Source organism: Macrotis lagotis, chromosome 4 (assembly GCF_037893015.1).
Source record: "Macrotis lagotis isolate mMagLag1 chromosome 4, bilby.v1.9.chrom.fasta, whole genome shotgun sequence".
NCBI lineage: Eukaryota > Metazoa > Chordata > Mammalia > Peramelemorphia > Peramelidae > Macrotis > Macrotis lagotis.
In genome coordinates this window covers 234,052,317-234,068,120 of record NC_133661.1, presented here as the reverse complement: position 1 = coordinate 234,068,120, position 15,804 = coordinate 234,052,317, and the positions used below count along the sequence as shown (strand labels likewise).

Genomic DNA, 15,804 nt, shown 5'->3' with positions numbered 1-15,804 from the left:
TTAGAATTTTTTACTACTTTGTCTTCAAAAAGTAAAACTAGGAGCTGAAGATTTAAAAGTTGAAGGGAAGCAAATTTTTATCCTTTATGTAAGGAGAAATTTTATAACAAAAAATAAAGGGGGAGGGTTTGTTCCTAGAAGTAGTAGATTTCCCCTCTTTAATTCTTACATATATTCATCCAAAACCCAGATGATGATTTATTGGGTATGTTGTGGAAGGTTCAAGCATAGGCTAGACTAACTGACTTCTGATGTTCCTATTTTCCTGGTTGTCTGATCTCTATAATTCCTTCACCTCCCTCTTCCTTTCTCCCATTACCACACTTACATGAAAGTTCCTTAAGACCAAGGACTTCTTCCTTTTTCATTCATTATGACTTTTCCCCTTCAAGAGAAACTTCCATTTTGGCCTATTTTATTCCAAGCCCTGGAAAATTCAGGGAAGCACTACCTTCTCTCTGTTGATATGACGAAAACGCAGCATCTCATCAATGATGCAAGGCCTTTCAAGATGGCTAGATGTGTCAAACCATGGTCTCCACTAGCAACTTCGTTGTTTCTTGGGTCACTAAAAGCCATTTTTTCCAAATTATCTATGGATATTTTGCCAGGCTGCCCACATCTCTTCAGATAAAAGGGAACTGTTTTCTTCACCATGCAGAATAATTTATAGGTAGGGACCAATTTACTTGCTCAAAAACAGCAGGTAGCCTTCTCTTTTCCCAGTAGAAAGTACATTATGCTAAACATAGCATAGGACTCTGATGTTCATGGGTAGAGAGGAAAAGGCATCATTTTAATTAATTAGGTAGTTTTTTTTTAAACACAGCATGGGTACCACACTTTGTCATCAAAGTTCATGTTTTTTTTTAAAAAGGGTATTGGATTCTTTGTTTTTTTCCTGCCCATTGAACAAAAAAGACAAATTTGTGAGATAGATGGTTTAAATTTTATTTATTTTATACCCCTTAAAGGAACCCTTTGTTTTTTTCCATACTGCCCTCTCCCTTTCCTGTACCTTTACCCCATAGTTTTCAAGCTTTCTTCCCCCTATTTTACTAGGTGATTAAATCTGTCTTTCTCAAGTAAGAGGAAGAATAACTGATTATCATTACTTTGACCTAAACTTTTGTCTTTGGTTAAAATACATATATATATGTGGGATGGATTCTACTTTATGGAATTTCAGGCACATAAGAGTCATTGAGAATAGAAAGCTCTCTTGATAACCATGAAATCATAGCATATAGTTGATAGCCTATTCCTGTAGCCATTCTTACTATTAAAGGCATATTTCTTAGTGTTTTCACTGTATCCACTCATCTGTTTTTTGATAGTATTATTGTTGTGTTTGGGGATTTTTTGCCCCATAGTCATTTTTGTATATACTAGCCTTCATTGAACTCTACTGTCTAACAAAGAGAGTTCAGCAAAATTAAATGACAAAATGAGCATGATAACTTATGCAACATTTTGGACTTATTCTACCTGTCCAGCAAGAGGGAAGATACGCAATTCATCATTTGTTCTCTGGGACTAGAACAGTATTGGCCTGGTCGATTTATTTTAATCTAAATTTGTTGTCTTTTAATGTTGTTGTAATTGACATTATTATTATTATAGGAATTATTGTGTTGCTCTCTTGGTTCTGCTTAATTCTATGTAGATTGACAAAAATCTTCCTAAACTTTTCTTCATTTTTCTATTTATTTTTCTTATGGAAATGGTTACATTATATACTAACCATAATTTATTCACTATTCTTCAAGCACTTAGCAATCATTTTGGTTCAGGTTCTTTTTGCCCATAACTTATTTAAAAATATTATATCGAAAATAATGTGACAATCTCTTAGATCCAAACTGATTTAAATCTTCTGAGAATCACTGAGATTACTAAAGAGGATCACAGTCTCACTTAAATAATGTGTCCTCTTATAAATAAAATGAGAGAGAGGATCAATAAATCTAAGTTATTTCTAGTTAATGAAGATTTTTGGAAGAGCATCTATATTCAAGTGTAATTGCTTACCCTCTAATTTCCCTGGTGTGTTTTACACTGACTCTGTCATCCCAATCCTCACATTATGCTTTTTGGTTTCACTTTTTTGTATTTGCAAAGTGACATAATCAAAAGAGCACTAAATTTGGAGTCAGTGGACTTCTGAATTCTGTCTGACAACTTACTACCTATATGTCCTTGGACAAATCACTTAACCTTCAGTTTCTCTATCTGTAAATAATGAGAAAATTGAACTATATTATCTTCAAGGCTACATCTATTCAGAATCTTATAACCATCTTATAAATGAATCAACTTTCTGTGGTTGGGAGGGAAATAGATTGAAAATGTTTTTTTCTTCACATATTTAGTGGCCTATACATCTCATTTTCTCTGCTTTTTTCTGTCTTAGTCTCATTTTTCTGTAATATTTATTTTTGTTATTTTTTATTTCCATTTCTTTTAATTGATTGGAATAACTTTGCAACTATATTATCTCCCTCTAGTGGTAGATCAGAGTAAAATCAATTTGGTTTTCAAGAATGGATTCAGAAGTGTTTTGGTACAATAACTAAGACATGATAATTAAGATAAGTTTCCTGAGCTTTTTCACATGATAATACTTTTTAAAACAGATAACTTGTGAGGGGAGAGTGTTGATTAACAGCTACTTAATGAAAAAATAAAGTATATTTTGTTTGGAAAGAGATCCAAGGACATATAGGTAGTAAGATGTCAGGTAGAATTTAAAGGTCTACTGACTCCAAATAGTAAAGCTCTGGTATCCATATTTTTATTCTTTCTTTTTTTAAAAAAAAAAAGTTCTCAAGTCTGCTTGATCCTTCCAGGAGCTTTGTGAAGCTGGCATCATCAAACTCATTCCTATAGGCTCACTCCACTAGGACCATCAGAGTAAATGTAGTAGTGAAGCTTTCAATATTACTCAACCAATAAGCATATATAAAGCTCCTACTTCGAACACTGTGCTAGGCCATGGAAATACAAAGACAAAAATTAAATATTCCTTGCCCTCAAGGACTTTACCTTCTATTAGAATTAATCCCTAGAGTATGAAGAAAGAACTTAAGAAAGAATCTTTTTCAGTGTTTCAAGTAATTTTAATAATTGAAATCTTGAAATCATTTGATTGCTGAGTTCCTGTTTATTCCTTTAATCTTCTCTTAGCTCTGAAGATGATATTCTGAACTTTTGGAAAGTGCTTTCTATTTAGGTTATTGCTCTTTCTTGGTCATTTTCTTACGGAGGAAAAATCCTTTAGGAAAGTTCAATGTCAGCACATACTACTACTACTACTACTACTACTACTACTACTACTACTAAATCCTTCCTTTTCTCTTTTCCTCTCCCTTCCCAAATCTAGATATACACACCTACCCATAGCCCAGAACTGCAGTATTACAGGTGTTCGCAAAAATGAGAAGTATTATAAAAACATATTTATTCAGAGAGGAAATTTCACACCATTTAAATTCAGATCCATCCCTATGATACTGAAATAGGTTTAAGAAATGAATTTTTCATTTTTTGGACTCAAAACCAGATAACTCACCTGGAAATATATATGCTGTGTAATTTCATTTCATGGTCCTAATCAATATAACAGAAATCAATCTATATTCCACCTGTGGAGATTCAGCATTTTGTATCTCTCCATATGTACATCCCTATACATATGTATAGAGTGTTGTTCATACACACACACATACATGCTTACTTACATGGGTGTGCATATTTGTGTTGTATTATATATACACACATATATGTATGCATATATAGGAATATTCATGTATATAGATATAGACATAGATATGAAATGTTGAATTTCTATAGGTAGAATACAGATTACAGATTAGTTTTTGTTCTGTTGATTAGTACCATATATGTTGTTTAGTTGTTTTAGCCATGCCTGACTCTTCAGGACTCATATTGGTAGTTTTCTTGGCAGATATAGTGGGATGGTTTGCCGTTTCCTTCTCCAACTCATTTTACAGATGAGGAAAATGAGGCAAATAGAATTAAATGACTTGCCTAGGGTCTCAGTACTAATAACTATCATGAGTTCAGATTTTAACTCAGGTCTTCATGACTCCAGACCTATTACTTAGCCACTACTTCATCTATCTACCCACACATAAATTACATATACATTCTTATATGAACATACATGCATGTATGCCTATTTCTAGGTTCTCCATACATGGAATAAGGTTTATATGAGAAAAATACCATGTTTTTATTTCTGGATTCAATATAATTTCTCTTTGGAACTCTATTTTACATTATGATAATTGAGACCTATTTTCTTCAGATTGTAATTGCATTGAAGCTTTGGATGATTAGATCTTAGTTGAATTGTCACAGTCAATTTAGGTTAACTTTCAGGGATAGTAGAATTTAATCATATCATATGATCAAAACCACTCACAGGTCTTTAGTAGACCATTTAGACTCACCTGAATTTAGGACAAAATAAGACAGAACTGGGAAGTTTTACCTTGTTGTCCATCTGAATGTTGTTCAGATTTTCTAACACTCAACATTGGATTGAAATCCTGGCCACAATTTGAGCTTTGAAGCTCAACAGGGAACTTGAACTTTCATCTTAGGTTGTAAAATCAGATTGATGCCTGAGATAATGGAAGGGGGTTTCCCCCCAATTTTTTCCAGGTATTCTAGATCTGTTATTGGAACCCACAAAACAGTATTGTTATGGACAGGGATATTATTTTTTTTTTAAAGAACTGGTTAGCAGAGAGTGAACAACTAAGACCTAAGAGGTCATTTAAGTCCAATGCCCTCATTTCTACCCATGAGGATGCCGAGGCCCAAAGGGGATAAGCAAATCAATCAAGCTCACAAAGGCAGAATGTGACAGAATCAGGAATCAAATGCATGACCTCTGAATCCAAAGCACCATTCCTTAAATAGGCACAAAAAACATCAATCACACATAATCATTTGGGGCCTCACTTGGAATGCTACATATTTGAACTCTTTTTTCTTTATTTTTCTTTACTTTTTTCTTTCAGCATCTTTTATTAATGAGAAAATATTCCCTATGCGTAACTTTTGTGGCACCAGCATGATGTACATGAGGGCATTCAGGTGAGAAACTAGCATAACTAAAGACAAGGAAGTAGAATTGAATATGAGGATAGATCCAACTGTTTAAGAGTACAGACATAGACCTCTGAAATGAATGAATTGGATTTTTTTGAATTGAATGTCTGTGATTACTAATGCTGGCTCCTTAGCCTTCCACTCAGGGACCCATTTGAGTGGAAGAAGCAGATAATGTGTAGGGAGGCAGAGCCATGCCTGGGTGAGGTGATTTGGTTTTAATTCCACAGACCCTTAATTTTTAGGAGGAAAGTTTAATAACTTGAAGAAATTGGCAAGAGGAGAAAGAGGTGCTGATATCGGTACCAATAATAAATCTGTAGTTTATATTGACCTTCTTGCTTTTCTTCACACTTGATGTTCTAAGTCCAATCTCCTTTCTTATCACCCACATCTGCAAAGCTCTTCCTTCTTAACTCACTGTCTCTAAGAATCCATCCCTAGTTTCTTTCTTTGAGAGCTCAGCTCAACTGTCACTTCATGAGGCCTTTTCTGCTTCCTGAATGTTGAGTGTTACCACAACCGAAAAATTTACCTTGCATTTATTTTATATATAATTACATATATACATATGGAATTTTTTGATGAATTATATCTCCTCAAGGGCAAAGATTTTTTGCATTTGTTTTCTCTTTATCTCCACCACAGTGCCTAGCTTAAATGCTTAGTGATTGAAATTCAAACAAATCAGTCATTTAGAATGTCATTCTGAAAGACAAATTGTTTCCTACAACCCCTACCTGTAACTAAGCCTTTTTGAATATTCATATCAGTCAGTCAATAAACACTCATTAGATGCCTATCAGTACACAGTACACAATACACCATACAAGGCACAATAGATACAACAACAACAACAAAAAAAGACACCCTCGAGAAGTTTACAATCTAATGAAAGAAGACTGAACACAAGGAAACTTAAAAAGTGAAAGTGTAGTGGGCTGGAAGGGAAGATGCCTTCCTGGGAGAAGAGGGAGAATGGAATGGGACTCTGGTGGAAAAGTTAGTTAAATCTCAAAGTAATGAACTCCAGCCTATTGAAGAGGCTTAGAAATTCAAGGTTCCAATCAGAGAAACAAAGGGTAGTGATGAAATGGAGTCTTATCTGTTGGGATCTTGCTGGATAAAAAAGTTTTGAGAAAGATGAGTTTCCTGACTCGTATTTCTAAAACTGTTGCCCCGGGCTAGGAATGGGGGGCAATGAAAATGTCCTTGGTGCTAGTCCATCCATCCTGCCTTGCAGGGTATCCTGACTTGTTACTAGCACCATTCCCTCCTAAACCAAAGCCCATTTGGCTGCCTATAAGCTTGGAACAGCAACCTCCACTCCATAGCATTTTAATCTCAAATGAGCCATATGAGTTAAGAGCTAAGTATGAGCTATACTCCAGCCTTTCAATGTCCTTCCTAAAATGGAATGCCTAGGACTGAAAACATTGTTCCTTGACCCAGTTACAAATCATGGTGTTTTAAGAAAAACATCAAGGAGTTCTGCTACATGCTAGGATGGCTTCATGGAGGAGAAGGGAAAGGGAATATTTGAGGTCAGACCCATTTCAGATTGAATTCCCTATTTTAGGAGCACTTGCATGTGGCCTATGTAAATAAATCATTTCCTCCTTTATAAGGGTGAAGCCCAATCCCCTCAAAATCTGTATTTTAAAGAACTTTTAATCAATTTCTTTCTCTCTCTCTCTCTCTCTCTCTCTCTCTCTCTCTCTCTCTCGTACATGCACGCACACACAGAGTTTAGGTAGCTGAACCTGCTGGCAGATTCATCAAATGGGACTTCTTTCATGATATCTGATCATGGGAGAATGTTTCTAAGGGCCTTGATTAAACCATGTTTGCTATGAGCTAAAATTGTGCTGTGTTTTCTAATAAAGCTTACTATAAAGTCTTGGACTCAATAAAAATATAATTTGCTTATCATAAGAGGTAATCGCTCCATTGTTCCAAACACTGGTCAGACCACATCTGAGGTTTTGTTTTTAATTCTGGGCATCATATTTCAAGAGGAACTAAATGTGTTAAAAATTCGCACATTTAGAGGGTCTTGACTGGAATAGTTAGGTATCAGAAAATTATTTCATATGAGAATTGTTAGGGAAATTACTACTTAGATTAGCCTGAGTAGAATATGATAATACTTTTCTAGTTTTTCAAGGGTCATTTGATGGAATAGGGAACACATTAGTTTTGTGTATTTTCAGAGGGTAGAACTTTGTAACTATGATTTGCTCAGATCTGTGCCTTGCCCCCCAAAATGGGAATTTAGTTGATATTTGTTATGCTTAATTGAAGTTTTGTGGAAGATTTCAGCTCAAAAGATAAAAAAAAAAACAAATCTGGTAACTGGAGCCATCTAAGGATGAACCAGGGCTGCCACATTAGGCAGATGGTTGATTTTTAATAGAGGTATTCAGAGTATTGATGATTATCTTTTAAGGATCTATTAGCAGAAATGGATGAGTTTTAATTCTTAAAATAACAATAAGTTACTTACCATTCCATTCATTAAACCTCTCTTCCTGTGAGTCAGAGGGCCTGAGATAAAATCCTAGCTCTCTTCTCCCCCCCCCCAATTAGTAACTGTGACCTTGGGTAAGTTATAAAACTCTAGACCTCAGATTCTTTATCTATAAAATGAGGGGCTTGGAAGAAACAACCTCTCAAATTCCTTGATTCTAAGCTTTGATTCGATGATAAGGACTCTGAATTTAGTGTTTGAGGTTATAGGTTTGAATCTTGATTCTGCCAGTAATTACTACCTATGTGACCTTGGGCAATTTATTTAATCTTAGTCTTAGTTTTCTCATTGAAAAAATGAGGGTGTTGAAATACAGATTTGGACTATGGAAACTGTTTATTGATTGTTTATTGATTCAAACTGTTTATTGATGGAAACTGTTTATTGATTCAAAGTTTGAGAAGGGACCTCAAAGCACATCTAGTCTAAATCCTCTCTTTTTCTATGTTTAATGGTTATTATTTAATTAAATGTTTTCCTATAACATTTTCATCTGGTACACACTTCATATGAGGCCCTATGTGACCCTCAGGATTCATATTTGACAACTCTATTCCAAAGCCTTTTATAAAACTTGAAATGCTAAAGAAATAGATGATGATTTGTGTTCAGGATGAGATATATATATATATATATATATATATATATATATATATATATATATATATATATATAGTTTTTGCAAGGCAATGGTGTTAAGTGGCTTGCCCAAGGCCACACAACTAAGTAATTATTAAGTTTCTGAGGCTGGATTTGAACTCAGGGACTCCTGAATCCAGGGCCAGTGCTCTATCCACTGCACCACCTAGCCGCCCCTCAGAATGATAATTTTGATGAGACAGCTAAGTGGGTGGTGGCTAGAGAATCAAACTTAGAGAGTTAGAAAGACTTGAATTTGATTTTAGGTACTTAAAGAGCTACACTAGGCAAAGTCACAACCTTCTATTGGTTTCATTTTTCTTCATCTGTAAAATGGGGATTATAATACCTCCTAGAGTTCTTATAAGAACCAAATAAAATAATAAATGTGAAGTACTTGACAAACTGTAAAATGACATATGAATATTGGTTTTTACTGTTGTATGCTATAATTAATAATAAATAACTTTTATCTTTATCATCTCTTAGACTTTACCTTTTCTGTGGAGGGTGAGCAAGGGTCCCTTAACTCTTCTGGCACAATGCATTACTTCCTAAAATTCTTCACCATTATTTTCTTTTCACTTCTGAAATTAAATCTAGTTAAGTGCCATACTGTGTCATAGACTGTACTTAAGTCTTGCATGGGATTATGGCATTATCAATGGGACCTCTATGTACCAACTGTGGTCAATATATGGTGCTATCAAGTGATCCCCAAAGGTGAAGAGTTCAGGTTTATTTGCTCATAACTTTAATACTTGGTTACTGTCCTAAACTCACCCATGTTATCTGAACTAAGTTGGAAACCACAAAAGGATTCCTCTTAATTCCTTCAATATTTTCTGCTGGCCAGGAAAATGGCCCTTTTGGTAGTATTTTAATGTTTCCAATTCTAGACTGACTGGTGCCAGGAAGTTCTGAGGTGTTAAAAAATGTTCTTAGGAAAACAAACATCTAATCAGAATTTTCCAGATATTTGGTTCAGATTCTTCTATAAAAGAATCATTTCAGCTTAGAGGCTATTGGATGATGTTTTGTTTTGTTTTTTCTTTTGCTTTGGTTTGGTCTCTAATGGAAGTTTAGTACATGTGCAGACCTTCCAAGTAACAATCTTGTGTCCTCCACACTAGCTAATGGGATTCTGCATATGAACCAGACCCTCATTATATTTTATTTTGTTTTTATTTTTCCGAATTATTTTTCTGATTCTTTCTTATTAACTGACTAGCTATAAATTATAGGTTTCAAATGTAGTATCCCTAATTTGTTTTTGGGAATGTGCAGAAGGTTGATTTATGAGTCACTTTTTAGTGTTTACAGATTTTTTTAAAATGCTGTCATGGTGTATTTACCTCTCTGCTTTTATACCTTCATATTACAAAGGATATAGTGTCCTTAGCCTTTCTCAGTTTGAATCAAGACACATGTCTCTGCCTGGAATCAAATGATCACAAGATTCTTGAAACAGTGAGATTCTTGTAATACTGGGAAGACTTTTAAGGTCAGCTTTTAATTTTACTCTTTGACACACTCTACTATCCTCTCCAGTCGTAACCAAAGCTGAAGTCACTTAGATTTGCTTTGTATTGTTGTGTAATTCAGTCAGTAGTAATTGTGTATAATTCCAGTTTTCTTTACCATGATTTTTATGGTCTTAGTTTATCAAACAATCCTGGAATATGATTTCCTGAACTCAATCAAACCCCTCACTTTGAGAGGAGGGAGAGAGCAAGAGGAGAGAAAAGAGAGAGGGAGAGAAGGACAGTTTTGCAGAAAGCTTTGAAAAGATTTATGCACTTGCATCTCAGAACCTCTGAAAATAGTTAAATTAAAGCAGCCTTTCTGCTTTACTGTCATCTGTAAGAGGCTGGCATGGTGAGCATTTTAGAATTGCCAAAAAGCATCTGTTGCATGGTGGTTTACTTCCAAGCTGTTGCGTTTCGTTGAGGCTGTGTTTCATCCTATAAATACAAATTCCTTTGTTTATACAATGTTCTTATATTCAATAATTCTTAATAAACTCCAAAGTTTCCTTGAAGGGAGGATAGGGAAGAACTTGCTTAGTGTTTAACTAGACAAAGAAAACCTTGCTCTTAACATATGAAATTCATCATGCAAGGGAAAAAAATCTTTTTATCCCCGAAAAAAATGTGACTTTAAAAAAGCTAATAACTGAAAAACATGGGTTTGTTTATTGTTACCAGGGAAGGTTAAAATCATTAGGATCAAACCAAATGGGGTAAGCACTGTATAGTAGAGTCTTTATTCTACCCACAAACTGTCTTTCTATGAACCTTATTGCTTCTGCTGCAGAAACAATGCTGATTCTACCCTTATTATTGATTGTTTAGCTAGTATTCTTCTATGTAAACTTGGTCTAATCCATTTTCTCTGACAGGAAGTGGTTGTCAGCTCTTATTTCTTAGAAGTTCATTTGATAAAAGAGACTAACATGTAGTTTGAACACAATTTGACTTTCCTCTATGCATTTAAGTTGATTTTAATATTGAGATAAGCTAAGGCGTTTATTTTTGCCCTCAAAACAGAAGTCGACAAGAGTTATTTTTGAGAAATGAAAAAGATACTTGGACTAGTGATTGTCCTATTTGACTTTTTTTTTTTTGGTTGCAGGTAGGGGGGAAATGATTTTTTTAGGTGTTTTCAGAGTTCACAGAGTTCACTTTATTTTAATGGAAATACTGCATAATGGCAGGTGCTTTCAGGCTGTGTGATCTTTGGAACCTGATCCTAGTAGTGTAATTTTGTGAAAATTTCAAACTAGAAACCTAAAATTCCTTTATTTAAAATTGAACTTGTCATGGCCGAATAACTCAATGTGATTTAGATAGGATTTTTCTCATATTAAACAAGATAAACAGTGACAGTTTGAACCATGTAATCCTGTTAGGGGCTTTCTTCAGTATCACGTCATCATAGATAATTATAAAAGAGCCACTCATGAGTGAAATAGGTCTTCAAGAGAGCAAGGCCTCTTCAGCCCTGGGTTGGTTGATGGGGCTTTTTCTGTAGTTACAGAAGACACAGTCCAGCAAGTGGAAAATTTACTATTTGGTTGCATAATGATAGGCTTCAGGAATAGACTAGAGAGTTCTTTGTGAATTTCCAAATATGTTAGCCTCAGGGTCTGATACCTGATGAGCTTTCTAAATAAGTACAGTAATCTTTAAACATAGAATTTGCTCTTTTTTTTAGGATATAATATCTTGGCTCATAAACACAGTTATGGAACATACATTTAAAAAAAAAAAAAAACCCTACCTACTTTGGAATCCCCAGGGTACACTTTTAGAAAATGTTGCACATAAACTGCACTACTGGTATGTATGACAAAGCTTTCTAATTGCTACAATGTGCCTTGAATTTGCCTTTCCAGGCTTGCTGATGGCTGAATGCTCATAGAACTAGACATTTTGATTATTTTAAGAGAGGTGTTGGGGAGGGGGGGTATTTTATTTAAAAATGGACTATCTTGAATGCCACTAGTATTTCTTTATAAAGTAATTTTAATAAGCATTTACTTAGTCCCATTGAATCTTTATACATTTCTTCTTTTATTATATAGGCTGTATATAACTTGACCTACAATTTCCCAGAGTTGTAGAGGTTTAACTCTGTTGTAACTAAGAATCATCCAGACCTCCTAAGAGTTTCTGTGCCTTGACCACATTGCCACATATATAGTAGAAGCCAGAGGCTAGATTTGAACTTCAAAATTCTTGACTTCAGTGAACTGTTCTGGTTAACTCTTGGAATGGGGATTGGGGAAAATAGTTCATGACTCTTCCTCTAGTCATTTTATGCAATATTATTTTCTTTAAACTTGATATATTGGAATATTGGAATAAGTGAAGTGGTTAGGCATTGTGTATGATAGAATTCCTGAAAAAATTCAAAGCATAGATTATCAATTATTAATAAAATTTAAAAAAATTCTGCCAAAGGCATTTAAGATTTTTTTGTTGTGCCTCCATAGGCAGCTTTACCATTTTGCTGATGCTGACTTGTGTCATCATGGTCAAGTCAGTCTTCCCAATTCTCCATATACTCAATTGTAAAATGAGGGCCAGGAACCTCTGAGGTTCATTCTACCTCTGGATCAATGATTCTATGATTGACCTTTTTTTTTTCCTGGAGGGTAGTGATTATAGTTCAGTGACTGAGCACTCTTGCTTGTGAGTCCCAGTTTATTTAATTCTACTTTTTTCCTTGCTTTGATTCTAAAATAAGAAGATCCTGTTAAAAAAGTAGCATATATATGTATATACATATGAGCACATGTATCTGCACATTCATGTATATGTTCTATGTAATATATAATTGATTATTGTAATATATATTATATATTATATATATATATATATAAAGCAGAAACATATCTACATATACACACATACATACTTTCTTAAAGCAAAGTTCCTGTATATCTCCTCAAGCATTTCAATTATATATTTATAACATATTTTGCTAATTGCTGTTTTCTTTTTAAATAGAGTTTCTTTGGGTAGTTAAAGTAACTGTCTCAAATAATTCTTTTGTGCTTTTAGATTTCAGTGACTTCAATTTCTTTTATAATGGTGAGAATTAAAGAGACACACAGCTTACTGTGTCCTGACATGTTGGTTTTATAGGGAAATCAAAACTGGTACCTTTCAATTAACTTTTTTATTTCTTTCATCTCAAAATTGATGACTTGAAATTGTGTGCAAGAAAGAATAATTGGTTTCTTAAAAGTACCTTAATTCCCCCAAATATTCCTTCAACCATGGCAAAATAAGCTGAGAACATTCTTCCTTTGGGAACACAAAGGAGCCAGTTAACTCAGTGGGGGAATAGCTCATGCCTGGGCCAGGATTCCACATCTCTGACTGGTAACATCATGTATGTAGATCATTTAAGAGGGAGACTTGGAAGTGTCAGGGCATGGAGTTCATTCCACCCAGGAATTGGGGTGTTGAAGGGTAGGAAAGAATGAATTGTTGTTGTTGTTTTCTCTCCCCTTGCTTATAAATGGAAAGAGTCATTTTATATGTTTCTGAAATGATATGTCTAGGAGTAGAATGGGATTAGGAAAGAATTAAGCAGTTTCAATTAAATTGCTTGCTATTTCACATTTGTTTCATGATAATTCTTTGGAAGGAGTTATTTGATTTTGACCAAATTTGGTATATTGTTATTAATACCTTGCTATAATTTAAGTCTGTTTTTGTATCCCTTCTTAAAATAAAGTATAAATAAAACAAAAAATAAAAATTTCAAATAGATATTTATAAATAAAACAAAAAATGAAATATAAATTTCAAATAGATAGTTTTTCCATTATTTTTATAATGCAATTTGGCATATGAAAAGAGGTTACAGAGAGATGTGTGAGGAGGCAGAGAGGTCTGCAGGTCACAGATCAATGTGTTGGTTGAATGTATAAAAATGGTATTTATTTTGCATTACATCCATTTAGTCATTAAGTCCCTGCTTTATATCTATATTTTTGAGCACAATTTAGAGTTATAATCCAACATATGTCCTTGATTAAGGGTAGATTTTCATGGCAATTATACCTAATTAACTCTAATCTTTTTTGGGAGGGGCAAAAAAAGGGAGGGAAGAAGAATTAAGGTTATTATTGCTTCTGTCATACGTTTTACTGACATCTCTGTCTTTTTGTTCTACTATAGACCAAGAATTGAGCTGAACTGAAATGCTCACAGGCTGAACAACACTGACCTGAACTACCACAGGAGACAGAAGCCTTGCCAGTCCATTGTGATTCCTGTTGATAGTGAGCACATCGGATCACCTTTCACCTATTGGGGGGAAAAATAAGTCCATCTACTGCATTTTTGTGCACATGGAGGAAGGCGGTATAGAAGGCAACCCAAGAAGGATAATGAGACTGGGGCTTTCCTAGCTGATTACCAGAAAACAACTGCAAGAGGACTGTTCTACTGTTCTCCTTCAGGACTTCACTATTGCTTGAGTCTCAGACACTAAGAGAATCATTGTTCTGCCTTTTTTGTTTTGCCACCTGCCTTTATTGTTTCGCACCCCCCAGCCACTCTGTATTTTGTTTCTTTACTTCAGAGATGGGCCTAAAGACTACAAAGTGGCCTAGCCACGGGACTCTGCTTCTGAAATCTTGGGTTATCATTTCCCTGGGGCTCTACATGCAGGTTTCTAAAAACATGGCATGCCCTAATGTGTGCCGCTGTGACCAGAAATTTGTCTACTGTAATGAGCGAAGCTTGACCTCAGTGCCTCTTGGGATCCCGGAGGGCGTAACCGTACTCTACCTCCACAATAACCAAATTAATAATGCCGGATTTCCTGCAGAACTGCACAACGTCCAGTCGGTGCACACGGTCTACCTATATGGCAACCAACTGGATGAATTTCCCATGAACTTACCCAAGAACGTCAGGGTTCTTCACCTGCAGGAAAACAACATTCAGACCATTTCTCGGGCAGCTCTTGCTCAGCTATTGAAGTTGGAAGAACTCCACCTGGATGACAACTCCATCTCCACAGTAGGGGTGGAAGATGGAGCATTCCGAGAAGCTATAAGTCTCAAGTTGTTGTTCCTGTCTAAGAACCATCTGAGCAGTGTGCCTGTGGGACTCCCTGTAGATTTACAAGAACTGAGGGTAGATGAAAATCGAATTGCTGTTATATCAGACATGGCCTTTCAGAATCTCACAAGTTTGGAGCGGTTGATTGTGGATGGCAATCTCCTGACCAATAAGGGCATTGCTGAGGGGACTTTCAGCCATCTCTCAAAGCTCAAGGAATTTTCTATCGTGCGGAATTCACTGTCTCACCCTCCACCCGATCTCCCAGGTACGCATCTGGTGAAGCTTTACTTACAGGATAACCAGATAAACCATATCCCTTTGACAGCATTTTCCAATCTTCGCAAGTTGGAACGGCTGGATATTTCCAACAATCAGCTGCGGATGCTGGCTCAAGGGGTCTTTGATAATCTGTCTAACCTGAAACAGCTCACTGCCCGGAATAATCCTTGGTTCTGTGACTGCGGTATTAAATGGGTCACGGAGTGGCTCAAATTCATTCCTTCATCTCTTAATGTACGAGGTTTTATGTGCCAGGGACCAGAGCAGGTCAGGGGCATGGCTGTCAGGGAGTTGAATATGAATCTGTTGTCATGCCCTACCACCACGCCTGGATTATCTCTCATGACCCCACCTCCGAGTCTTGTTCCTCCAACCACACAGATTCCTACTCAGTCTGCAGCCACCCCTAGCAAAAATCATACTCCTCTGACACCCACTGTATCTAAACTCCTCCCTACTGTGCCTGACTGGGATGACAGAGAAAGGGCGACCCCTCCCATTTCTGAAAGAATCCAACTCTCAGTCCATGCTGTGAATGACACTTCCATTCAAGTCAGTTGGCTTTCTCTCTTTACTGTGATGGCATATAAGCTCACCTGGGTGAAAATGGGCCACAGCCTGGTA

General features: G+C 35.7%; 1 protein-coding gene across 1 annotated transcript in view; it reads left to right on the top strand.

The window, feature by feature from the left end:
- The window catches only part of FLRT2 (fibronectin leucine rich transmembrane protein 2), a 117,502-nt gene that overhangs the window by 81,412 nt on the left and 20,286 nt on the right, over positions 1–15,804 (top strand). The window contains 1 exon segment of the mRNA XM_074235586.1: positions 14,008–15,804. Coding sequence (XP_074091687.1) covers positions 14,416–15,804 — 1,389 coding nt within the window. The 5' untranslated portion in view covers positions 14,008–14,415.